This window comes from Choloepus didactylus, chromosome 4 (assembly GCF_015220235.1).
Source record: "Choloepus didactylus isolate mChoDid1 chromosome 4, mChoDid1.pri, whole genome shotgun sequence".
Taxonomy (NCBI): Eukaryota; Metazoa; Chordata; class Mammalia; order Pilosa; family Megalonychidae; genus Choloepus; species Choloepus didactylus.
In genome coordinates this window covers 107,596,258-107,623,226 of record NC_051310.1, presented here as the reverse complement: position 1 = coordinate 107,623,226, position 26,969 = coordinate 107,596,258, and the positions used below count along the sequence as shown (strand labels likewise).

The 26,969-nt window shown below is 37.1% G+C and overlaps 1 protein-coding gene across 2 annotated transcripts in view; it reads left to right on the top strand.

Annotated features, from left to right (window-relative positions):
* Nucleotides 1-26,969, top strand: part of LRRC49 (leucine rich repeat containing 49) — a 256,724-nt gene that overhangs the window by 129,864 nt on the left and 99,891 nt on the right. For both annotated transcript variants that reach the window (XM_037833528.1, XM_037833529.1), the window contains exons 10-11: nt 16,176-16,259; nt 22,458-22,624. In XM_037833528.1, the coding sequence (XP_037689456.1) occupies nt 16,176-16,259; nt 22,458-22,624 (251 nt within the window). The remainder of the gene's footprint in view (nt 1-16,175; nt 16,260-22,457; nt 22,625-26,969) is intronic.

Below are 26,969 nucleotides of genomic sequence, written 5' to 3'. Positions count from 1 at the left end.
CTGGGGATGCCCAGAAATGACTGTGGTCTGTTAATTTCTGATGGATGTAGTAGGAACAAGTTCACTGAAATGTTGCTATATTATGTAACTTTCTTGGGGTAAAGTAGGAACATGTTGGAAGTTAAGCAGTTATCTTAGGTTAGTTGTCTTTTTCTTACTCCCTTGCTATGGTCTCTTTGAAATGTTCTTTTATTGTATGTTTGTTTTCTTTTTAACTTTTTTTTTCATACAGTTGATTTGAAAAAAGAAGGGAAAGTTAAAAAAAAAAAAAAAAGAAAAAAGACAAACAAGGAAAAAAAAAAAAAAAGATGTAGTGCCCCCTTGAGGAGCCTTTGGAGAATGCAGGGGTATTCGCCTACCCCACCTCCATGGTTGCTAACATGACCACAGACATAGGGGACTGGTGGTTTGATGGGTTGAGCCCTCTACCATAAGTTTTACCCTTGGGAAGACGGTTGCTGCAAAGGAGAGGCTAGGCCTCCCTGTATTTGTGCCTAAGAGTCTCCTCCTGAATGCCTCTTTGTTGCTCAGATGTGGCCCTCTCTCTCTGGCTAAGCCAACTTGAAAGGTGAAATCACTGCCCTCCCCCCTACGTGGGATCAGACACCCAGGGAAGTGAATCTCCCTGGCAACGTGGAATATGACTCCCGGGGAGGAATGTAGACCCGGCATCGTGGGATGGAGAACATCTTCTTGACCAAAAGGGGGATGTGAAAGGAAATGAAATAAGCTTCAGTGGCAGAGAGATTCCAAAACGAGCCGAGAGATCACTCTGGTGGGCACTCTTACGCACACTTTAGACAACCTTTTTTAGGTTCTAAAGAATTGGGGTAGCTGGTGGTGGATACCTGGAACTATTAAACTACAACCCAGAACCCATGAATCTCGAAGACAGTTGTATAAAAATGTAGCTTATGAGGGGTGACAGTGGGATTGGGAATGCCATAAGGACCAAACTCCACTTTGTCTAGTTTATGGATGGATGTGTAGAAAAGTAGGGGAAGCAAACAAACAGACAAAGGTACCTAGTGTTCTTTTTTACTTCAATTGCTCTTTTTCACTCTAATTATTATTCTTGTTATTTTTGTGTGTGTGCTAATGAAGGTGTCAGGGATTGATTTAGGTGATGAATGTACAACTATGTAATGGTACTGTAAACAATCGAAAGTACAATTTGTTTTGTATGACTGCGTGGTATGTGAATATATCTCAATAAAATGATGATTAAAAAAAAAATGCAGAGGGATGCTGAGAGAATATAGCACCCATGTAGAACTGACAGCAGTTCAATATGGCTGCACGTTGGTTATATGTAGAGGAGAACAGTGGAAGACAACGATGTCCGATAGGCAAAGGCTAGGCCATGAAAGCCATTTTACATCATATTAAAGAGTTTAGATTTTTGTCTTGGGCATAATAGGAAGCCTTTGAAGAGTTTAGGATAGTAAATTTTATTTTCCTATTAAAAAGATTACCTGGAATCAGCCTGGAGGATGAGTTGGGGAGGGAGAAATGGTGATTGAGATTAGAGGTAAGGAGATTATTCAGAGTAAGAGATTCTGGTACTCTATTGCTAGCCTCAACTCCTATTTTGCTTTTATAAGAGTAGAGTAAATATTAATAAGATGAAAGTGAAGCTTAATATAGGTAAATAAATTAGTTTGAATCCAGGCCTATTTAGAGCAGGGGTTAGCAAGCTTTATCTTTAAAGGGACTGATAGTAAATATTTTAGGCTTTGGGGGCCATACAGTCTCTGTTGCCACTGCTCAGCTCTATCACTGTAGTATGAAAGTAGACATGGACAACACGTAAATGAATGATCATGAATCTGTTCCGATAAAACTTTACTTACAAAAACAAGTGTATTAGTTAGGGTTCTTTAGGGAAACAGAATCACCAAGAAATATCTAAATAAAAGATTTTATAAGTGTCTCATGCAACTGTGGGGATGCACGAGTCGAAATTCTGTAGGGCAGGCAGCAAACTGGCAACTCCAATGAAGGTATTCAATGAACTCCTCAGGCAGCAAATTGGCAACTGTGATGAACTCCTCAGGAAATGCTTCGCTGGTCAGCTGAAGAAGAAGTGAAGGTCCTCTATCTGTCTCGCTTAAAAATCTTCAACTGATTGGATTAAATCCAGCTACTTGCATTCTCTCATTGTGGAAGACATGCCCTTCATTGATGTAATCAGTCACAGCTGCAGCCAATTGACTGATGATTTAATAAATCAGCCTTCTGGTTTATTAACCAGCCACAAATGTCCTTGCAGTACAGTTAGACCAGTCCTTGCTTGACCAGAAACCTGGGTACCATCACCTGGCCAAGCTGACACATAAACCTAACCATCACAACAAGTGACATTGAAATTGGCCTGTGGGCTGCAGTTTCTAGAGCATTGAATAAACTTAGCAAATAATTTATAAAATCATTGAAAGTTACATCTCAGAAACAGTGGAGAATGTGACAGTAGTTGAAAGGCAAGATAAACCAATCTTTTTCTCACAGAAAGAAAGTATATAAATTCCACAAATGGTAACCGTAAATTTGATGTTGATTATGAAAGAAATGTAAATTGGAGTTTGAAAAAAATGGTTTGTGTGTACTAATGGAATTGATCAGTAGGAGGCAGCATCAGTTCACTAAAAGCAATTCATGCCAGATAAAATTAATTTCCTATTTTAGATATGATAAATAGATCCTCTCAGAGGAGTGCTATAGACAGATAGTATTTTAGTATTTAAAAGCAAAGCATGAACAAAGTCTTTTATGGCATTGTTTTGAATAATTTTTGTGACAGCATGCTTAAATGGATCAAAGTATACCTATGGAATATTAATTAATCGATTAATGCCAGTCTGGAGAGAAATTCATACTGGTATGTCGTGATGCTCTTTCCTCCGGCCCACTCTGTCTAACATTTTTATTAATGACTAGATGAGAATATTTATGTTGTTCTGATAAAGTATGTGAATGTCTGAAACTGGAGATGTTATAGGTTATGATATATTGGTTGATCAAATCTGATTAAAACATAACTCAACAGTCTAGTGAAGAGGTCAGCAAACTACAATCTAAGGGCCAAATCTGTCCTGTGACCTGTTTTTATATAGCCTCCAAGTGAAAAATGGTTTTTAAATTTTTAAAACATTGTGCAAAAAGGAAAACAAAGAATATGTGACACAGACAATATGTTACACACAAAATATAAAATGTTTACTGTTTGGCCCTTTACAGAAAACATTTGCTGACCCTCAGTCTAGAATAATAAGCAGAATTTAACAAAATACAAAAGAGATAAATTTAAAATCCTGGACTTTACTCCAGAACAAACAAACAGTTCTCAGCACAAGTACAGGTTTATGGGAGATAAGATTTAGCAGCATGGGTGAAAAAGACTTGCATCACAATGGATAAGTTTAATTTAAGTCAATTAAGAGATGTGATTGTTAGAAGTTAATATGATTTAAAACAATATTCAGGCAGGGCAAGATGGCGGACTGGTGAGCTGTATGTTTTAGTTACTCCTACAGGAAAGTAGGTAGAAAGCCAGGAACTGCATGGATTGGACACCACAGAGCAATCTGACTTTGGGCATACTTCATACAACACTCATGAAAACGTGGAACTGCTGTGATCAGCGAAATCTGTAAGTTTTTGCGGCCAGGGGACCCGCGCCCCTCCCTGCCAGGCTCAGTCCCGTGGGAGGAGGGGCTGTCAGCTCCGGGAAGGAGAAGGGAGAACTGCAGTGGCAGCCCTTATCGGAAACTCATTCTACTGATCCAAACTCCAGCCACAGATAGACAGAGACCAGACACCAGAGAATCTGAGAGCAGCCAGCCCAGCAGAGAGGAGACAGGCATAGAAAAAAGCAGCATCAAAAACTCCAAAATAAAAGCGGAGGATTTTTGGAGTTCTGGTGAACATACAAACGGGAAGGGCAGACTTCAGGCCCTGAGGCTCATGTGCAAATCCCGAAGAAAAGCTGATCTCTCTGCCCTGTAGACCTTTCCTTAATGGCCCTAATTGCTTTGTCTCTTAGCATTTCAATAACCCATTAGATCTGTGAGGAGGGCCCTTTTTTTTTTTTTTTAATCCTTTTTTCTTTTTCTAAAACAATTGCTCTAAGAAGCCCAATACAGAAAGCCTCAAAGCCTTGCAATTTGGGCAGGTCAAGACAAGAGCAGAACTAAGAGAGCTCTGAGACAAAATGCAATAATCCAGTGGCTGAGAAAATTCACTTAACACCAAAACTTCCCAAGAAAAGGGGGGCACCCTCTCACAGCCATCATCCTGGTGGACAGGAAACACTCCTGCCCGTAACTGACCCCATAGCCCAGAGCTGCCCCAGAGAACCCAGTGTGACGGAAGTGCTTCAAATAACAGGCACACACCACAAAACTGGGCGTGGACATTAGCCTTCCCTGCAACCTCAGCTGATTGTCCCAGAGTTGGGAAGGTGGAGCAGTGTGAATTAACAAAGCCCCATTCAGCGACCATTTCAGCAGACTGGGAGCCTCCCTACACAGCCCAGCAGCCCAGAACTGCCCTGGGGGGACGGCACTCACCTGTGACATAGCACAGTCATCCCTCAACAGAGGACCAGAAGGTGCATGGCCTGGAACAGGGACCCGCTCGCAACTCTCAGGAGCGATACGCCAATACCAAGGACTTGTGGGTCAGTGGCGGAGACAAACTATGGCAGGACTGAACTGAAGGATTAGACTATTGCAGCAGCTTTAAAACACCAGGATCACCAGGGAGATTTGATTGTTAGAGCCACCCCCCCCTCCCTGACCGCCCAGAAACATGCCCCATATACAGGGCAGGCAACACCAACTACACACGCAAGCTTGGGACACCAGTTGTACCCCACAAGACTCACTCCCCCACTCACCACAAAGGCAAAACGGGAGAACTGGCTTGTGGAGAACAGGTGGCTCATGGATGCCACCTGCTGGTTAGTTAGAGAAAGTGTACTCCACAAAGCTGTAGATCTGATAAATTACAGATAAGGACTTCAATTGGTCTACAAATCCTAAAAGAACCCTATCAAGTTCAGCAAATGCCAAGAGGCCAAAAACAACAGAAAATTATAAAGCATATGAAAAAACCAGACGATATGGATAACCCAAGCCCAAGCACCCAAATCAAAATACCAGAAGAGACACAGCACCTAGAGCAGCTACTCAAAGAACTAAAGATGAACAATGAGACCATAGTACGGGATACAAAGGATATCAAGAAGATCCTAGAAGAGCATAAAGAAGACATTGGAAGATTAATTAAAAAAATAGATGATCTTATGGAAATTAAACAAACTGTTGACCAAGTTAAAAAGATTCTGGACACTCATACTACAAGACTAGAGGAAGTTGAACAACGAATCAGTGACCTGGAAGATGACAGAATGGAAAATGAAAGCATGAAAGAAAGAATGGGGAAAAAAATCAAAAAAATCGAAACGGACCTCAGGGATATGATACATAATATAAAACTTCCAAATATAAGACTCATTGGTGTTCCACAAGGGGAAGAAAAGGGTAAAGGTCTAGGAAGAGTATTCAAAGAAATTGTTGGGGAAAACTTCCCAAATCTTCTAAACACCATAAATACACAAATCATAAATTCCCAGTGAAATCCAAATAGAATAAATCCAAATCAACCCACTCCAAGACATATTCTGAACACACTGTCAAACACAGAAGAGAAGGAGCAAGTTTTGAAAGCAGCAAGAGAAAAGCAATTCACCACATACAAAGGAAACAGCATAAGATTAAGTAGTGACTACTCAGCAGCCACCATGCAGGCGAGAAGGCAGTGGCACGATATATTTAAAATTCTGAGTGAGAAAAATTTCCAACCAAGAATACTTTGTCCCGCAAAGCTCTCCTTCAAATTTGAGGGAGGGCTTACATTTTTCACAGACAAACAAATGCTGAAAGAATTTGCTAACAAGAGACCTGCCCTACTGGAGATACTAAAGAGAGCCCTACAGACAGAGAAACAAAGAAAGGACAGAGAGACTTGGAGAAAGGTTCAGTACTAAAGACATTCAGTATGGGTACAATAAAGGATATTAATAGAGAGAGGGGAAAAATATATATGACAAACATAAACCAAAGGATAAGATGGCTGATTCAAGAAATGCCTTCACGGTTATAACGTTGAACGTAAATGGATTAAACTCCCCAATTAAAAGATGTAGATTCGCAGAATGGATCAAAAAAATGAACCATCAATATGTTGCGTACAAGAGACTCATCTTAGACACAGGGACACAAAGAAATTGAAAGTGAAAGGATGGAAAAAAATATTTCATGGAAGCTACAGCCAAAAGAAAGCAGGTGTAGCAATATTAATCTCAGATAAAATAGAGTTCAAATGCAGGGATGTTTTTGAGAGACAAAGAAGGCCACTACATACTAATAAAAGGGGCAATTCAACAAGAAGAAATAACAATCATAAATGTCTATGCACCCAATCAAGGTGCCAGAAAATACATGAGAGAAACACTGGCAAAACTAAAGGAAGCAATTGATGTTTCCACAATGACTGTGGGAGCCTTCAACACATCACTCTCTCCTATAGATAGATCAACCAGACAGAAGACCAATAAGGAAATTGAAAATCTAAACAATCTGATAAATGAATTACATTTAACAGACATACACAGAACGTTACATCCCAAATCACCAAGATACACATACTTTCCTAGTGCTCACGGAACTTTCTCCAGAATAGATCATATGCTGGGACATAAAGCAAGCCTCAATAAATTTAAAAAGATTGAAATTATTCAAAGCACATTCTCTGACCACAATGGAATACAATTAGAAGTCAATAACCATCAGAGACTTAGAAAATTCACAAATACCTGGAGGTTAAACAACACACTCCTAAACAATCAGTGGGTTAAAGAAGAAATAGCAAGAGAAATTGCTAAATATATAGAGAGGAATGAAAATGAGAACACAACATACCAAAACCTATGGGATGCAGCAAAAGCAGTACTGAGGGGGAAATTTATAGCCCTAAACGCATATATTAAAAACGAAGAAAGAGCCAAAATCAAAGAACTAATGGATCAACTGAAGAAGCTAGAAAATGAACAGCAAACCAATTCTAAACCAAGTGGAAGAAAAGAAATAACAAGGATTAAAGCAGAAATAAATGACATAGAGAACAAAAAAACAATAGAGAGGATAAATATCACCAAAAGTTGGTTCTTTGATACGATCAACAAGATTGACAAGCCCCTAGCTACACTGACAAAATCAAAAAAAGAGAAGACCCATATAAACAAAATAATGAATGAAAAAGGTGACATAACTGCAGATCCTGAAGAAATTAAAACAATTGTAAGAAGATACTATGAACAACTGTATGGCAACAAACTGGATAATGTAGAGGAAATGGACAATTTACTGGAAACATATGAACAACCTAGACTGACCAGAGAAGAAATAGAAGACCTCAACCAACCCATCACAAGCAAAGAGATCCAATCAGTCATCAAATATCTTCCCACAAATAAATGCCCAGGGCCAGATGGCTTCACAGGGGAATTCTACCAAACTTTCCAGAAAGAACTGACACCAATCTTACTCAAACTCTTTCATAACATTGAAGAAAATGGAACACTACCTAACTCATTTTATGAAGCTAACATCAATCTAATACCAAAACCAGGCAAAGATGCTACAAAAAAGGAAAACTGCCGGCCAATCTCCCTAATGAATATAGATGCAAAAATCCTCAACAAAATACTTGCAATTCGAATCCAAAGACACATTAAAAAAATCATACACCATGACCAAGTGGGGTTCATTCCAGGCATGCAAGGATGGTTCAACATAAGAAAAACAATCAATGTATTACAACACATTAAAAACTCGAAAGGGAAAAATCAATTGATCATCTCAATAGATGCTGAAGAAGCATTTGACAAAATCCAACATCCGTTTTTGATAAAAACACTTCAAAAGGTAGGAATTGAAGGAAACTTCCTCAACATGATAAAGAGCATGTGTGAAAAACCCACAGCCAGCATAGTACTCAATGGTGAGAGACTGAAAGCCTTCCCTCTAAGATCAGGAACAAGACAAGGATGCCCGCTGTCACCACTGTTATTCAACATTGTGCTGGAAGTGCTAGCCAGGGCAATCCGGCAAGACAAAGAAATAAAAGGCATCCAAATTGGAAAAGAAGAAGTAAAACTGTCATTGTTTGCAGACGATATGATCTTATATCTAGAAAACCCTGAGAAATCGACAATACAGCTACTAGAGCTAATAAACAAATTTAGCAAAGTAGCGGGATACAAGGTTAATGCACATAAGTCAGTAATGTTTCTATATGCTAGAAATGAACAAACTGAAGAGACACTCAAGAAAAAGATACCATTTTCAATAGCAACTAAAAAAATCAAGTACCTAGGAATAAACTTAACCAAAGATGTAAAAGACCTATACAAAGAAAACTACATAACTCTACTAAAAGAAATAGAAGGGGACCTTAAAAGATGGAAAAATATTCCATGTTCATGGATAGGAAGGCTAAATGTCATTAAGATGTCAATTCTACCCAAACTCATCTACACATTCAATGCAATCCCAATCAAAATTCCAACAACCTACTTTGCAGACTTGGAAAAGCTAGTTATCAAATTTATTTGGAAAGGGAAGATGCCTCGAATTGCTAAAGACACTCTAAAAAAGAAAAACGAAGTGGGAGGACTTACACATCTTGACTTTGAAGCTTATTATAAAGCCACAGTTGCCAAAACAGCATGGTACTGGCACAAAGATAGACATATAGATCAATGGAATCGAATTGAGAATTCGGAGATAGACCCCCAGATCTATGGCCGACTGATCTTTGATAAGGCCCCCAAAGTCACTGAACTGAGCCATAATGGTCTTTTCAACAAATGGGGCTGGGAGAGTTGGATATCCATATCCAAAAGAATGAAAGAGGACCCCTACCTCACCCCCTACACAAAAATTAACTCAAAATGGACCAAAGATCTCAATATAAAAGAAAGTACCATAAAACTCCTAGAAGATAATGTAGGAAAGCATCTTCAAGACCTTGTATTAGGCGGCCACTTCCTAGACTTTACACCCAAAGCACAAGCAACAAAAGAGAAAATAGATAAATGGGAACTCCTCAAACTTAGAAGTTTCTGCACCTCAAAGGAATTTCTCAAAAAGGTAAAGAGGCAGCCAACTCAATGGGAAAAAATTTTTGGAAACCATGTATCTGACAAAAGACTGATATCTTGCATATACAAAGAAATCCTACAACTCAATGACAATAGTACAGACAGCCCAATTATAAAATGGGCAAAAGATATGAAAAGACAGTTCTCTGAAGAGGAAATACAAATGGCCAAGAAACACATGAAAAAATGTTCAGCTTCACTAGCTATTAGAGAGATGCAAATTAAAACCACAATGAGATACCATCTAACACCGGTTAGAATGGCTGCCATTAAACAAACAGGAAACTACAAATGCTGGAGGGGATGTGGAGAAATTGGAACTCTTATTCACTGTTGGTGGGACTGTATAATGGTTCAGCCACTCTGGAAGTCAGTCTGGCAGTTCCTTAGAAAACTAGATATAGAGCTACCATTCGATCCAGCGATTGCACTTCTCGGTATATACCCGGAAGATCGGAAAGCAGTGACACGAACAGATATCTGCACGCCAATGTTCATAGCAGCATTATTCACAATTGCCAAGAGATGGAAACAACCCAAATGTCCTTCAACAGATGAGTGGATAAATAAAATGTGATATATACACACGATGGAATACTACGCGTCAGTAAGAAGGAACGATCTCGTGAAACATATGACAACATGGATGAACCTTGAAGACATAATGCTGAGCGAAATAAGCCAGGCACAAAAAGAGAAATATTATATGCTACCACTAATGTGAACTTTCAAAAATGTAAAAGAAATGGTTTATAATGTAGAATGTAGGGGAACTAGCAATAGAGAGCAATTAAGGAAGGGGGAACGATAATCCAAGAAGAACAGATAAGCTATTTAACGTTCTGGGGATGCCCAGGAATGACTCTGGTCTGTTAATTTCTAATGGATATAGTAGGAACAAGTTCACAGAAATGTTGCTATATTAGGTAACTTTCTTGGGGTAAAGTAGGAACATGTTGGAAGTAAAGCAGTTATCTTAGGTTAGTTGTCTTTTTCTTACTCCCTTGTTATGGTCTCTTGGAAATGTTCTTTTATGGTATGTTTTTTTTTTTTTTTTTTCCATATAGTTGATTTAAAAAAGAAAAAAGTTTTTTTAAAAAAAAAAAGGGAAAAAATATGTAGCGCCCCCTTGAGGAGCCTGTGGAGAATGCAGGGGTATTGGCCTAACCCACCTCGATGATTGCTAACATGACCACAGACATAGGGGACTGGTGGTTTGATGGGTTGAGCCCTCTACCATAGGTTTTACCCTTGGGAAGACGGTTGCTGTAAAGGAGAGGCTAGGCCTCCCTATAATTGTGCCTAAGAGCCTCCTCCCGAATGCCTCTTTGTTGCTCAGATGTGGCCCTCTCTGTCTAGCTAAGCCAACTTGAAAGCTGAAATCACTGCCCTCCCCCCTACGTGGGATCAGACACCCAGGGGAGTCAATCTCCGTGGCAACATGGAATATGACCCCCGGAGAGGAATGTAGGCCTGGCATCATGGGAGGGAGAACGTCTTCTTGACCAAAAGGGGGATGTGAAAGGAAATGAAATAAGCTTCAGTGGCAGAGAGATTCCAAAAGGAGCCGAGAGGTCACTCTGGTGGGCACTGTTGCACACAATTTAGACAACACTTTTTAGGTTCTAAAGAATTGGGGTAGCTGGTGGTGGATATCTGAAACTATCAAACTACAACCCAGAACCCATGAATCTTGAAGACAATTGTATAAAAATGTAGCTTATGAGGGGTGACAATGGGATTGGGAAAGCCATAAGGACCACACTCCACTTTGTCTAGTTTATGGATGGATGAGTAGAAAAATAGGGGAAGGAAACAAACAAACAAACAGACAAAGGTTCCCAGTGTTCTTTTTTACTTCAATTGCTCTTTTTCACTTTAATTATTATTTTTGTTATTTTTGTGTGTGTGCTAATGAAGGTGTCAGGGATTGATTTAGGTGATAAATGTACAACTATGTAATGGTACTGTGAACAAATGAATTTACGATTTGTTTTGTATGACTGCGTGGTATGTGACTATATCTCAATAAAATGAAGATAAAAAAACAAAACAAAACAAAACAATATTCACGTATAGGAACAGAATTCAGAAAAATGGAGACAGGAAGTCCCCGTTTTTTTCTTCAGTTGTTAAATTCCACCTGAAGTATTAATTTTACGGGGATGTTAAAGTGGAGCATTTCTAGAGAACCTGGCTGGCATGATTAGCTGACAAAGGAAAAGACAGAACGGAGAAATAATGGTGATATTTTTACCACTGTCCAAGAAAAGAGAGAATAGACACATTTTGAGAAACTGGAACAAGGATTATTGTATAGAAAATTCTAGGAGGCAGAATTTTGCTCCTTTTTATTTCTATGGTAGCATTTTGCAAATGCAGGCACTGTTCTGAAAGAGACACATTGTTTAAAGTTTTCACCTGAAATCCACATTTATATTGATGGAGTATGAACTTGTTTACAGTTTTTCCAGAAAACATAATAGCCATCTCAGGATGAGGTGAATTTACTATTGTGGTTGATATTACTAACACTCACAATATTTTCCGGTTCTCCTCCTTTTTTTGGAAGTTGGTATTTTCCTCCCCACTTGAAGTTAGGTGTGATTGTGTAACTTGCAGAAGTTAAATCATTTCCAGGCAGAAGCAGTCACAGTCAAGCCTGATTCTCCATGCTTTTCTCCCTGTGTTGGTCATTGTGGAAGCATATATTGAGTTGAAGTGCCATCAGATCAAAGCTCCCTGGAATGCTTAGCCCACTGTATGAAGAACAATTGTTCAGATATGCAGTGGTCTTTGATCAGAAATGAACTTTTCTTATGATAAGCCACTGTGAGTTTCAAAATTGTTGTGACCACGTAACCTAGCTGTCCTGACAGTCCCTCAGGCAGTAGGACTCATGTGATACGGTTTCTAATCTTGACCCTGACTCTTAACTATAACCCTTGAAAAATAAATTTTCTCTTTAAAGATTATTTGAATGAAAAATATTGACAATTTCTTATAAAGAAATATTCTGTGAATTGAAAGGTTGTTTTAATTAAATTTATTCAAGGAAAACAATGTTTATAACGATTCTAAAGTTTAGGGTTAAAACCCTCATTGCTTTTTAAAAGAAATCCACATAATAAATTGCTGTCTGTATTAGGACTGATATTATTTATTTTGGAGCAAAACTTTTTCTCACATAGTCTATGTGTTGTTTAGAGCCTAAAAATCGTCTAAAAGAGTATAATCTAGGTTATCAAATACCTATTAAATCATTGCACTGCTTAATTAACTTGACATCATTTCTATACTGGGTTCTCATGGCCAAACTGAAGTAAAGCAAAAGTGAATATTGTTTGTCCCAGATAGATCCTTTTCTTTTGCTACATTAAGGATATGGCTTTTATCCCAGAAGTTGGACTGTTATCATGAATTTTATAATTTTTTTCCTTCTTACCAACAGAATTAACGCTTATCTTTTCAATTAGAGGATTGTTTCTCTTTCTAAGTTTATTTACCCTAAAATTATTTGGGCTGAAATATAACCATCAGATGTGTAAATTCCTTAAAACACTCAATATTTGAATTGATTTGGCATAAATCCAGTTTTCCAAGGTTTAGCTTTCCTCCTAAAGCTCTATTTCCTTTAATAGAAGCTCAAATTCTTTGAAAAAATCTGATGAAATCATCTCTTAAGTATGTATAGTACGTGATCCATACAGTTTCCAGTACTGTTGGAAATTGGCTCTTTGAATAACCAATCTGTTTCCAGTTCACTTTTTATAGATGCATCAACAATTGCCGTCAGTATATTTTGTTCTTTAAAAAGATTTGTTCTGAAGTAGATTACTCTTGGTAGATACTAATTCAGTACTTACTGAAGAAATGGATTTATTTAATAATAATTAAACGAGCTATTTTGTGAAGCTAGGAATCAACGTTATGTACTTTTCCTCATTACCTCTGTCCATCTAAAAATACTAAGAATAACTATTTTCCATATTGTAAAAACATTTAAAATTCACCAGAATTCACATTTAATTTCCATTGTCTTTCAAATAACTAAATTACATGGCAGATTACTAGTGAATTCTGACCTTTTTCATCTTTCTAAAATCAATAAAATAAATTTAAATGTATCTTTATTGTAAAAAATACTACAAATTATGCTTACCACAAGATGTGGGTTCTTGTCTTGATCCTGGCTCTGTCACTAGTTGTGTGACCTCATATAAGTTATTAAACTTCTCTGATCATTAGTTTCTTGGATTTTTTTTTCTGTTTTGCTCTGTTTCTTTTTGTTGAGAAAAAACTTCACCATAAAATCCACCTTTTTTAAAGTGTACGAGTGAGTGGGTTTTGGTACATTCAAAAGGTTATACACCATCACTGCTATCTAATTCCAGAACCTTGTCATCATCCCAAAAGAAACTTCATACCCATTAGCAGTCTCTCTCTACTGCCCCCTCCCCCTCCCCAGCCCCTGGCAACCAGTAACTTGCTGTCTCTATGGATTTATCTTTTCGGGACATTTCATATGAATAGAATCTTACAATCTATCCCACTGGGAAGTGCAGGGTGTGGGCCCAGGGTGATCAAGAGGGTAGGTTACCCCATTTTAACTTGTGAGAACAGTGTGATGACTCCCCCGGAATAACCATGACTTTGACAATGAAGGTGGAGTATGGGACATCTTTGGAGTCATTCGGGTTTGATCTGAGCTGAGCAGATAGCTTTTTCCTCAGAGAGAAGGCAGGCTGCAGTTTCCAAGTCACTCCTCTCTTGAAACTGGCATCTTTAAATTGTGGAATGGTCATTAATGGAATTCCAGGCTTACAGACCTCTGGAAGCCTCTGTTCCTGCCATCTGCTGATGGTGCCTGTCTTCTCTCTCTGAAGTAGAATTGATCATTAGTTTTTAAATGTAGAAAATTTTAAAATGTAGAAAATTTTTAAATTAGAGGCTTTCTATGGAATGCATTCCTAGTTTCCTATTAACTCACTTATATTTTGTATTTGTGCATTTTTTATAGTCCTTCCTCTAGATATTTTCTTTGTTTTCGAGAGCCCACCCTCTCAAATACATATTTATAACCTCTTTGGCCCTCCTTAGTTCTTCTAGTACAGCATGTATGCTGGTCAGGATAGGCCATATTATGCTTAGTAACAACTTCTCTGACCTCAGTGGATTAAAGCAACAAAGTTTATTTCGTATTCATACTGCCTGCCTGTCCATCACATGTGGTCTGGCAACTTTGTGTTGTCCTCATTCCAGGACCCAGGCCTCCAGATCACCCATTGCAGATGGTATGCAGAGGTGTGTGTGCGACTGTGTGTGTGTGTGTGTGTGTGTGTGTGTGTGTGTGTGTGTGTGTGTGTATGAGAGAGAGAGAGAGAAAATAGCTGTATCACACATTTCTTTGAAAGCATCCACCTAGAAGTGAACACACATCACTTTTGTTTATATGGGACTGGCCAAAGCAGGTCACATAGCCACACTTAACTTCAAGGGGACAGGAAATGCAGTTTTTCTATATGCATGGATGTGGAAAGACACCGGAGTATTTGATAAACAGCTTTTAGGATTATCCATCATGTTTTAAATCAAATGTTGACTTCTGCTGGAGTATAAATTAGTACTACGTGTTTGGAGGGCAATTTGCAAATATATCAAAAGCCCTAGAAATGTGCCTGCCATTTTGATTTAGCAGTTCCAGTTTTAGGAAATTATTGAACAGATATATAAAGATATGTATTTATCAATTCACTTCTGAAATATATGTTTATTTACTATGTGCCAGGAGCTGACATGGTCTGTATCTTCATGGAGCTTACCATATGGGGACAGGAGTGGGAGGGAGGAGGGATAGAGCCAGAGATAATTAAAGAGGTTAAGTGCTTTGATGGAGAACTATAGAGTGCTATGAAAGCATACAGGACAATTTATCCTGAGCTATTTTGCAGTTGATTAATTCGCTTCAGTAGTGTAGTCTGCTGCTGATCCCCTCCACTGAATCTTTAATCTTCGCTTATTTACTTTTTCTAAAAGATTTCTTTTTCAAGTTTACAAAGTTACTTTTTATTTTTTCCTATCTGTTAAGAGATTTTCAAGCTTATCTTTTATGAACATGTTTTCTCAAATTGTGGCATCATTTTAAGTGCCTACAAATCTTTTGATAATGAAAATCAAAGTTACATGGTTATAATTTACTCTATGAAACTTTGACAATATTCAGAAAAAAAACATAATCCAGATTGTGTATACAGATTGCAACTTCTAGAAATTTGCTTATAGTGAATATTATAGGTGGTAATAACACAGATTATAAAATTTGAATTAGGTTTTGGGATTAAGACTGATTTTTAAAAGATTTTCTAAACTGTCTGTAATGTTATTTTATAGTTTTTAGAATTTAAGAAATGGAACTGACCAAATCAACTTAAAAACAAAATAATATTAATGATATTAATGGGGAATAATTTACTGTTATCAATGGAGAGTTTTAAAAGGCTTTCTCCCTTGTTTTTATCATCAAAAAGTAAAATAAAAGCTCTGATTTGCAATCATAAGGTAAACCAAAATTGTTAGAAGTATCACTGTTTATCCTTTTTATTTTCATTATAGAAAGTTTAAATCTTTCCATGTAGAACTATGGTACTGTACAAAGAAAAATTTTACTTCCCCTTTTCTTCTTTCTCTTCTCATTCTTTTTCCTTTCTTGTATTAACTAGACTAATCTTATTTCCAGAGCTGGGAGTAGAATTAAGAATGGACAGATTTCTTAGGATTAGGAAGAGAGAAGAAAATAGAGAGGAATGAGCTAACATTTTCTTTGAGAGTATATTCTCTTTTGGCAAGTAGTATGCCTCCCAAGAGGAGAAACAGACTTTGAGGACCAAAGATATTTAGCATAAGAAATGGTTAAACATTTCACAATACTGTTTTAAAAAATTTCTTTTAGGAAGAAGAAAGGCGTATGGCATCTGTTGTAGCCAAAAAAGAGGAAGAAAAGAAGCGGGAAAGTCATAAACAGTCTTTGCTTAAGGTATTTTCTCTGATTTCCATATGCATGTGTGTGTGTACTCAGATCACATACACTGAAGCTAACTAGTCTGCTAGAAAAGTCATTCCCAAACTAATATTTTTTCATTCTTATCAGTAAAGTGCTTTTTATAAATAAGCGTCCCAAAACTTTTGTTACTATCTATAAATAAATCTATATTTCTTAAATAAAAAATGTACGTTATAAAAACAAGCAACAGCTAGAAAATTTAAGAGGAAGACATAAAAATAAAGATAAGTAGAAGTTGTAATATTTTTTCCATACCAATGAATCATCTTGGGTATCCCCATGGTGTAAGCACTTTATTTTAGAAACCACTATAAGCGACTGTTACCTTTACTGATATATTTTAGTGAGCTCTGCTACATGGATTTTTAAAAGCAATAGATTTTTTTTTTTTAATTTAAAAGCTTTCTCTATTAGCTTCTCTGACGTAGAGGTGGTAAAGATTTTGAGGGATTTAGGATTTTAAAATTTGTTTTAAACTGGCTTTAAATGATTTAGCATATCAAGCATTACTTTTCTTAAAGTAAATGTTTTCATTTTGAATATTTTATATTTAACATCACAAAGTATAATAAACAAAGATAGCTTAAAGTTTATAGCTCCTGTTATTCCTTATATTATGTTACGTTCTGGAAGTAAAGATAACACCTTGATTACCATTACTCATTCTTGTCTTATATAAATACATGCTTTTCTTTTTAATATTAAAATAGCATTCAGAATTTTTTTTAAATTGACTAGTAGGGATACAGAGTTGTATGCAATAAAAATTAGAAAACAAGGGAATTTTCTGGGATAATGGAAATGTTCTATATCTTCATAGGCGTATGCATTAAACAGGTACATGCATTTGTCAAAACTGATTAAACACTACACTCAAAAACTGTGCATATTACTCTATGTCATTCCTAAATTTAAAAAAAAAGCAAAATAAAAATAAAAAACAAACTTGGTCTCATGCTCTCTCAGCTCAGGTCTACTACTTCAAAAGTAATTAGAACCATTTTATTCAATATGCTACAATTCCCTCACCTGCTCTTATCTCTTAACTTCCTAAGTTCTCCACGACATTTATCTGTTATCCCCCATCCACTAATTAGCTCTGTTCAAGCCCTCTCCTGTGTTACTTTTTTACTGATGTAGCCAATAGGATTTTAATCTTTCCCATACTGTCATATCCCTAAGAACTGTCCCAAATTACCTTTGTTTATGGAAATATAGCTGTAGGCAGCATTTTAAAAAAATTTATAGGAACAAATTTACCATTGCCAGAAAATCCTATTGGAAATTCTTCTGAATGGTTCATTTAGAAAAAGCAGTCCTCCCTATCATGCAGCTGCTACTGCCAGATGTATACATGAATGAATGAATGAATAAATAAATAAATACATAAATAAATAAATATAATAAGGTTCCTGATCTACAGAACATTCCTGTTTGATCCCTGGTTAGTGGAAAGGAAAAATGGATAAAGACTCTCCATTAATGATTTAACTCTAGGCTTCCAGTGTAGGTGGAGCCTGGTGTAGGCACCAAATTGCACTTGATTTCACCTTTCAACTGAAAAATTTCACTTATATACCCAGTTCAACTGCTTGTTTACCATCAGCATTTTTGGAGATATACCATTAAATTTTTAGCAAATGTACAAAAATATTTAGAAACTTTTTATGAAAACTTAGAAAAAATAGCTAACACTTCCCTTGAAGTCACTAAAAGGACTCTCTAATTATGACAGCCATTTATTTTTTAATCATATTTTATTGTAGAATATAATATATATACATAGAAGTGATAACTTTCCAATTAACAAGTAGTCAGAGAGCAAAGTTCAAAGAATGTTATACGTTACAATTCCACAGTTTCAGTTATTTCCTTATTTTGAAATGTAGCATATATACAAAAAGGTAGTATCTTTCAAAGTATTATTTAACAAGTAGCTATAGAATAAATTTCAAAGGATGCTATGAGTTACAGTTCCACCATTTCAATTTTTTCCTTCTAGCTATTCTAATATCCTAGCAACTAAGAAAAAGAAAATTATGTAAAGATTCAGTATTCATAATCCTTTGTTAAATACCACCTTGTCTATTGCTACCTCTTCCTCTAGTTTAATCACTTCCTGATCTTCAGGGATGTCTAGGCAGTGACCACCCTAAACTGGTCATGTTGAAAAGGGGTGTCAACTTTATAAGCAAAGGGGACACATCTAGTTGATGTTCTTGAAGAGGCTGTTGCCTCTGGGTTTTCGGACTTGGCTGGCATAGGAGCACACTGAAGGATTTAGGTTTCTGAAGAATAAACTTACTGAGTGAAACTTTTATAGCATCTCAGATAGGGATTCAGGGTATTCTTTAAGGTTTTCGGGACTACTGTTGACTTGGCCTTATCATATTGTGGTCATTTGACATATCTAGGTGAAGCTTGCATAGGAGTAACCCCCCAGGACAGCCTGTTGACTCTATTTAATTCTCTTAGCCACTAAAACCTTATTTTGGTGCCTTTCTTTCCCCACTTTTGGTCAAAAAGACGTTCTCATTCCCTCGATGCCAGGGTCAGGCTCATTTCCAGAATCCATGTCTCACGTCGCCAGGATGGTTTATTCATCTGGGGGATCCTGTCCCACATTGAGGGGAGAGTGATGAGTTTATTTACAGTTAGGCTTAGAGAGAGAAAGTCCACATTTGAGAACAAAAGAGGTTCTCTGGAGTGACTCCTAGGCATGATTATAGGTGGGCTTAGCCTCCCCTTTACAACCATAAATTTCACCCCAGCAAGCCTCAAGATTGAGGGCTTGATTTATAAAGTAGGGAGTTCCTAAATTCACATGGCACATGTTATATCCATGATAATCTATCCATATCTCACATTATCTTCACTTGTACAATCCTCATCACTCTCCATTTTAAACAACTCTCATGACCGAAAACATTTTGTAGCTCTTGTCAGCCCTTATTTATTTGTCCCTAGTATTTGTGTGATACTAATATGGAATTCCTATTAATTATAGCCCCTAATATGCATTGTGTAGATTTTTCCCATATACCCTTCAGTTGTCAAATCTCTGTGCTATTGCCATACCTTGAAAGTATATCATGCAAGCAACTATCTCTATTTTTGGTGCTGATCTGTGGGAAATATGCCTTTACACAACCCCTTTCAATCTTATTTGCCTTCTATATAGCTGATACTTACAATCCCATTAACAAACAGTTGTCACCCATATCCATTACCATACCTTTGAATTCCCCATCATTAACATATCTGAACATATTAGATAATCATTCCCCCTCACTAGCTACTGTCTATCACTAGGTCCCCAATATTCTATATTGTAAGACTTTGATTTTACATTGTTCAGATAGTTCATGGAAGTGGTAACATACATCTCCTTTTGTGTCTGACTTATTTCATTCAGCATTGTATCTTCAAGGTTCACCCATGTTGCCATATGTTTCAGGACCTTGTTGCTTCTTACTGCTGCATAGTATTCCATCGTATGTATATACCACATTTTGTTTGTCCACTTGTCTGTTGAAGGACACTTGCACTGTTTCCATCTCTTGGCAATTGTGAACAATGCTGCTTTGAATGTCAGTGTACAAATGTCTGTCTTCTGGGTATGTACTGAGAAGTGGAATTGCCGTATCATAGGATAATTCAGTATCCAGTTTTCTGAGAAACTGCCGAACTGTCTTCCAGATTGGCTGTATCATTATACGTTCCCACCAGCAATGAATAAGAGGACAGCCACTTGTTTTTAATAAGAGGAAAGAGCATGGTGAATCAGAGCACACAGATTTTACTTTTAACTCAGAATTGTGATACTACTGAACCTCAGCTTTTACTGGGGATTGTTTCTAGAGACTCCACATATTGATCTTTAAGAAAAGGAGGGAGTACTTATAGAAAGACCAGAAGAGCACATAGACACATTCTGCCTTGTTTCTTTTTTATCCTATTTTCCTTACAACCTTGGAAATGAAGGAAGTGAAAAGATAGATGTCAGAGATACTAGAGAGGTCTTACTTGGACTATTAAGAATGGAATCAAGTGGCATAAGCTGAAATTTGGCATCTTCTAAAATAGTTATTTTAACACAGACTTGGCAATTTATTGCCATCTAGCTATTAAAAGCACGATTATAACGGATACACCAAATACATCTGTGCGTTTAATGATAAAATTTTCTTTGAGTACCCTCCTTCTGCCCTGCAGAATCTCTTGCCTTTCTTTGCTTCTTTTTTCTTGCTCCACAGAGACCCAGAGTCCTTATGTAACCTCTGACTAGCCAGTGATCCGCACCTAATCCCAAACTGCACTCTTCTCTTAAAAAGCCTCTTCTCTTATCCTAGATCCAATCAAAATACCCATTGTCTGATCAAGCTGGTATTAATCTGATTTTAGTAACTCAGGTAAAGGAAACTTAACTTTGAAGTGGGTATAGGACAATATTTGCATTTTCAAAAAATATCTTGTTATTATAAATTTGTTAACATATTCAATGGTATAAAGATATTGCACCTTTTTTCCTAAGCACTGCTATATTTACTTCATTAAGAATATTTTTCTGCCAAACCCTAGTCTGCCAGAAAGCCAAATGCATGGAGGTGGTATTAATAGCTTCCTCCATTGACTCACTGCCTCTGTCTCTCTCAAAGTGTCTCTAGGTACTGAATTATAAAGTCATTGCTTAGATTAAGAATTGTGTTGGCCTAGTCAACTGCAAATAAATGAAATAGAATTCCTTAAGGTAAGATGCCTTTTTACTATAGATTAGAAAAAAGTTTTTGCAGTAGAATAGCAGATCCCAACTTGCTTTAGATAAGGAAGAAATACATAAAATGTCAAAAAATATCAAAAGTATATGCATATAAAGTTTAATACACGTAACTATACAAATTTGAAATATGAAACAAAAAAACACGTACTAATATCATATTCAACACAGAAAATAAAAAAATAGAACTTTAAAAATGTTTATTTTAATTAAGTAAGCCCCATCACTTTTCATTCCTATCAGATGCCATGCCTATAGGCTAAAACTTTAGATAACCAAATACAGGCAAAGAGGTAAAACTAAAAGTAAGTATTCTACATATAGAATGGGAAGATGATCCTTCCCTAACAGCCTTCAGTGGCTCCCCATCAAGCAAATGAAGAGGAGTCAGTATCATACCCAGGTGATTTTTCAATCCTGGATTGCACTCTTGGTAAAGAAGAAAGAGAAAGTGTTGATATTGGCACCTTAATTAATTGACATGCCATTTAAAAATGTTAACTTTTGGTAATGAAAAATAGGATTATTTTTCACCATATATAAGTTCAGTAGAAACATTTCAACCTAGTACGATTTTTTTCAGTAATCTAGATCTGCTTTTCTCAACAGGGTTTTCCTGTGAGAAAATTGAGCTCTGATAAATACTCTGAGTCCCTGGTTCTCAAAGTGAAGTCCATGGACCAGCATCCACTACCCCCGGAATTTGTTGGAAATGCAAATTAGTGACCCCCCACCCCAGACCTACTAAACTATAATGGGAGTAAGGTTCAGCAATCTATGTTTTAACAAGCCCTTCGGGTGATTTGAGGCACCCAAAGGCATCCAATGAATATAATGAATTAACTTCTCTCCTATACATCTAAAATGGTAGTAGTTATCCAGGGCTATTTCAGCATAGCACAATTTGTTTTGGTAGTCTCAATATAATGAGTAATTTTCCCACATTACAATTTCTGCTGTGAAGTTTGGAACATTGATCAATCCTTTCTGCTCATACAAAAATTATTCCACCACATTAGTCCTATGATTGGATAGGAAAATTAAATTATTATTATGTTTTTCTTGCAGTTTTTAAACCCAGAGGTATATAGATTTCTGTCAAATTAAAATTTTAGATAGTGACTTTTCATATTTCCGATTGGATTATTTATTTTTAAATAAAATTAAGCTCCTTAGAAGTAATTGTTGTTTGTACATCATTTTTTTCTTTTAGGATGGTAGATCACTATTGAAGTGTTTGAATGCCCAGGGTGAGGGATTTTGTAGCTACTTTTAAGGAATAAGCTCATTTTTAAAGTATGATAAGAAAGTACAAACAATATGCTCTTTGGATACACTTCTACAGCTACAGAAATTGCATTATGTAATTCTTGTCACAATTCACTTTTTCATAGGAGAAGAAACGGTTAACAATTAACAATGTAGCTCGAAAGTGGGATTTGCAACAACATCGTGTATCCAATTTTGCTACAAATCAAGATAGAAAAGATTCTGACTCCTCTTCTCAGGACGCCTGTCAGATCGATGGAAGTACCATCTCTGCATTTCCAGAGGAAGCAGGGTATGCAATGGTATTCTTTCAAGATGCTAGTGTCTTTAGAGAGTTGGATTTGGAGCCAGGATGGGAAATCATTTGAGATATCATTATTTAAAAAGAGTAGTTTTCTTCTAAAGAATTGAATCTATTTTATAGAAAACTTACCAAAATTAGAAGGTTAAGAAGTAAAGTGAAGGTCCCCACCCTGATCAAAATGGTGGAATGAGTAGCTTCAGGACTCGATCCTCTCAAAGCAGCTTTGAGTAACCAGCAAGAACTGGAAGAAACATCTTTCTAAAAGCTTCAGAAAATATTTAAAGGATTGCAGTTATAGGGCAAGCAACAAATCAAGGAAAGGCGAGTTAAAGTAATAGGGTCTTGTGGTACCCTGGTTGGCCCCTCCCTTAACCCCTCACTGGCTTGGCGTAGAAATGGCTCATACTTCCAGTGCGGGTCCCTGGTCTTGGTTCTAGAGGGAACAGAGTTACCTTCATGCTTCTGGAAGCATGTATATCTGGCCCACTCTCTCTGGTAGCATCCTGTGGAACTGAATCAGGATACTTATCAAAGGCCTGCTATCCCAGAACTTGCCCTGCATGAAGAAGGCAGCTCAAGAGCTCTCCTACAGAATGCTGTGAGAGATCATTCAAGTTGTGGCTGCCTGGGGCAAGGGATTGCTGGCTGTAGGACATACAGTGCAGTTCCTGTGACATGAGAAAACTGTTTTCTAGGGAAGAAGGGTCATTTGCATGTGGGACTTCCTAAGGTCACATGTGCATACCTGAGATAAGACACAAGCACAGAAGGGATTAGGGGGCCCTGTATGTTTGACCTGGAGCTATTCTCCTAACTCATTGTATGGATAAGCTCTGAAAGAGAGCACTCCCACAGGTCAATCTGCCACAACTGGGAAAAATGTTTCCTTTTTGCCTCCTCCTTCTTTCTGTAAGCATTTTCCTGGCATTCAAGGAAAGCTCTGTCATAATACTTGATGTTTTTATCTTAAGGAACAGATGCCTCAGAGTCTAAATTCCAGTGATAAAACATTAAAATATCAAAATGTCCAGGTTTCAACAAAATATTATAAAACATCCAAAGAAATAAGTGATAGTCCAGGCAAAAGGGAGGATTAAGGCATTATAAAATCAATAAGAACCAGACCTGAGATATAGTCTTTAAAAAACCAAGACCTTTTAAAAATGGCCCTAAATATACTCAAAAAACTTAAGGAAAACTTAGACAAAGAACCAAAGTCAGGAAAATTATAGATAAAGGGACTATCAATAGAGATATGGAAATTATGAAATGGAACTAAACAGAGCTGAAGACCACAATAACAGGAATTTAAAAATCCCTAAAGGATGTCAACAGCAGATTGGAGCTGGCAGAAGAAGGAATCAGTGAACTTGAAGATAAGACAATTAAAATCATCTTGTCCGAGAACCAGAAAGGAGAAAGAATGAAGAAAAGAGAACAGAGCCTGAGGAACTTGTAGGATATCATCAAGTATACTAATATACACATTGTTGGAGGCTCAGAAAGACAAGAAAGACAGAAAGGGACAGAGAGAATATTCAAAGAAATAATGATGGAAAATGTCCCAAAAGATGTGAATATATGCATCCTAGATGCCCAACTAACTCTAACCATTATAAACCCAAATAGATCTACACCACAAAATATAATAATCAAACTGCTGAATGCCAAAGATAAAGAAAGAATTCTAAAAGCTGCAAGAGAGGAGCAGCATGTCATGTTTAAAGAAGCCTCAATGACATTTAGTGCTCATTTCTCATCAGAAACCATGGAGGCAAGAAGGCAGTGGGATGATATAAAGTGCTGAAAGTAAAAAATTGCAACCAAAAATTCTGTCTCACAAAACTGTCTTTCAAAAATGAGAGAGAGATTAAGACATTCCCATATAAACAAAAGCTGAGAGAATTTGTCACCCCAGACCAGACCTACAAGAGATGCTTAAAGAGAGTTCTGCAGGTTGAAAGAAAAAGACAATAGATGATAGATCAAAGCTGAATGGAGAAATAGAGATCTTTGGTAAGTTTAGGAACATGGTAAATATAAATGTCAGTACAATTGTGTTATTGGTTTTTTACTCCACCTTTTACTTTCAACAGGTTCTAAAAGGCAAATGCATAAAATATAATGATAAATCAGTACTTTGGAACTCATAATATGTAAATGTGTAACTTGTGATAAGAACTACAAAAAGGTGGGAGAATGAAGGGGTATAGGAACACAGATTGTGTATGCTATTGAAGTTAAGTTGTTACTTAAGCAAATGAGATTGTTATAGATTTAGGATGTTAAATTTAAGCCTTATGGTAACTATAAAGAAAATATAGGATACTAGGTGTGCCGGTTTGAGTGTGTTGTGTCCCCCAAATGCCATTATCTTTGTGGTCTTGTGGGGCAGACGTTTGGGTGCTGGTTACATTTGCTTGGAATGTGCCCCACCCAGCTGTGGGTGATGATTTTGATGAGATGTTCCCATGGAGGTGTGGCCCCGCCCATTCGGGGTGGGCCTTGATCAGTGGAGCCATATAAATGAGCTGACTCAGAGAGAGGGAACTCAGTGAGTGCAGCTGTGAGTGATGTTTTGAAGAGGAGCAAGCTTGCTAGAGAGGAACGTCCTGGGACAAAGCCATTTTGAGGCCAGAACTTTGGAGCGGACGCCGGCTGCCTTCCTAGCTAGCAGAGGTTTTCCAGACACCATTGGCTATCCTCCGGTGAAGGTACCTGATTGCTGATGTGTTACCTTGGATGTTTTGTGGCCTTAAGACTGTAACTGCGTAGCGAAATAAAACCCCGTTTTATAAAAGCCTATCCATCTCTGGTGTTTTGCATTCTGCAGCATTAGCAAACTAAGACACTAGGCGAACTCATAGAGAAAGAATTTAAGTAAAGGGTGTTGGGACAAGGTGCAGGAGGAATGGGGAGTTAATGCATAATGGGTATAGGGTTTCTGTTTGTGGGAATGGTAAATTTTAACAATGGAAGGTGGTGAGGGTACTCAACATAGTGAATGTGATTAATCCCATTGAATGCTATACTTGGGAGTTGTTGAGATGGGAAAGTTCATGTTGTATATATGTTCCCATAATTTATAACATAAAAAAAAAGAAAGAGCAACTGAAGATCTTGGATGGGATCTAACAAGGAAGGAGGGCTGAAAAGGACATTGTGGGGACATAACGAAAAAATCGGAATATAGACTGTATGCTTCATATCAATGTTAAATTTCTTGAACTTGATAACTGCACTTTAAAGTTGTTTTATAAGTGAATGTCCTTGTTCTTAAGAAATGTACATCGCAGTACTAAGTGTTCAAGGAGCAAGATGTATACAACATACACTCAAGTGTTCAGAAGATAGATAAATAGGTAGATAGGTAGATGGATGGATGGATAGATAGATAGGTAGGCAGGCAGGCAGGCAGAACGATACGGCAAATGGAGCAAAATGTTAAAATTGGTGGATCTTGATAGCTTTGGGGATAGAGGTAGGTTGGAGTTCTCTGTGTGTGGTTTCTATTATTTTTATACCTGTCCTGAAAATTTAAAAAAAAAAAAAAAAAAAAAAAAAAAAAAAGATGGACAAGATGAAAAAATAAATCTGACCATGACATTCCCCTACCTTAAAAACCCTTCTTTGGTTTCCTGTTTTTTGTAGGAAAAGTTATCTAGATAACTTAACATGGCCTATATGGCCCTCTGTTGGTGCTGCAGCCTCACCGACCTTTGTTTCAGTTTAGTTACCTCCTACCTCAGAACCTTTCTTTTAGAAATAGTCTTTTTTTCCTCTGACATCATTTCCTGGCCTTATTTCCCTCACCATCCCCAAGCTAACTGCAACTCACCCCTAGAGGTCTTAGCTTAAACCTCACATCCCCTAACTGCAGAGACTAAATTAAATCAGATACCCTTTTTTATCTCTCAGTAGCCTGTGCTTCCCCTTCTTAGCACTTACCACAATCATAATTAAATAACTTGCTGGCATTACATGTTTCATATTCGTCTTCCCCACTAGAATGTAAGCTTCATGAGGAAAGGAATTCTGATTGTCTTGACCTTTGTAGTGGCCACCAGAGCACCTTACTCTGTAACTAGTTGTGTTAAGCAATAGGCGTAAGATGTGAATAATTATCCCAGTTGTATTCTGTGGTTTCTATCTATTCCAGTGGCTCCCAGCCTCTTTTCTTCTATGACTCTTGTGACACATTTTACATATTTCCAGGTTTATGAGCAAATCTGAGGTGCAGTTATCTGTAACTCATCGTTTCTCTTTTTCTCAAGAAGACATATTGGATTCAAGTAAATAAGAGAAGCATAAAGTATATATATATACATATACA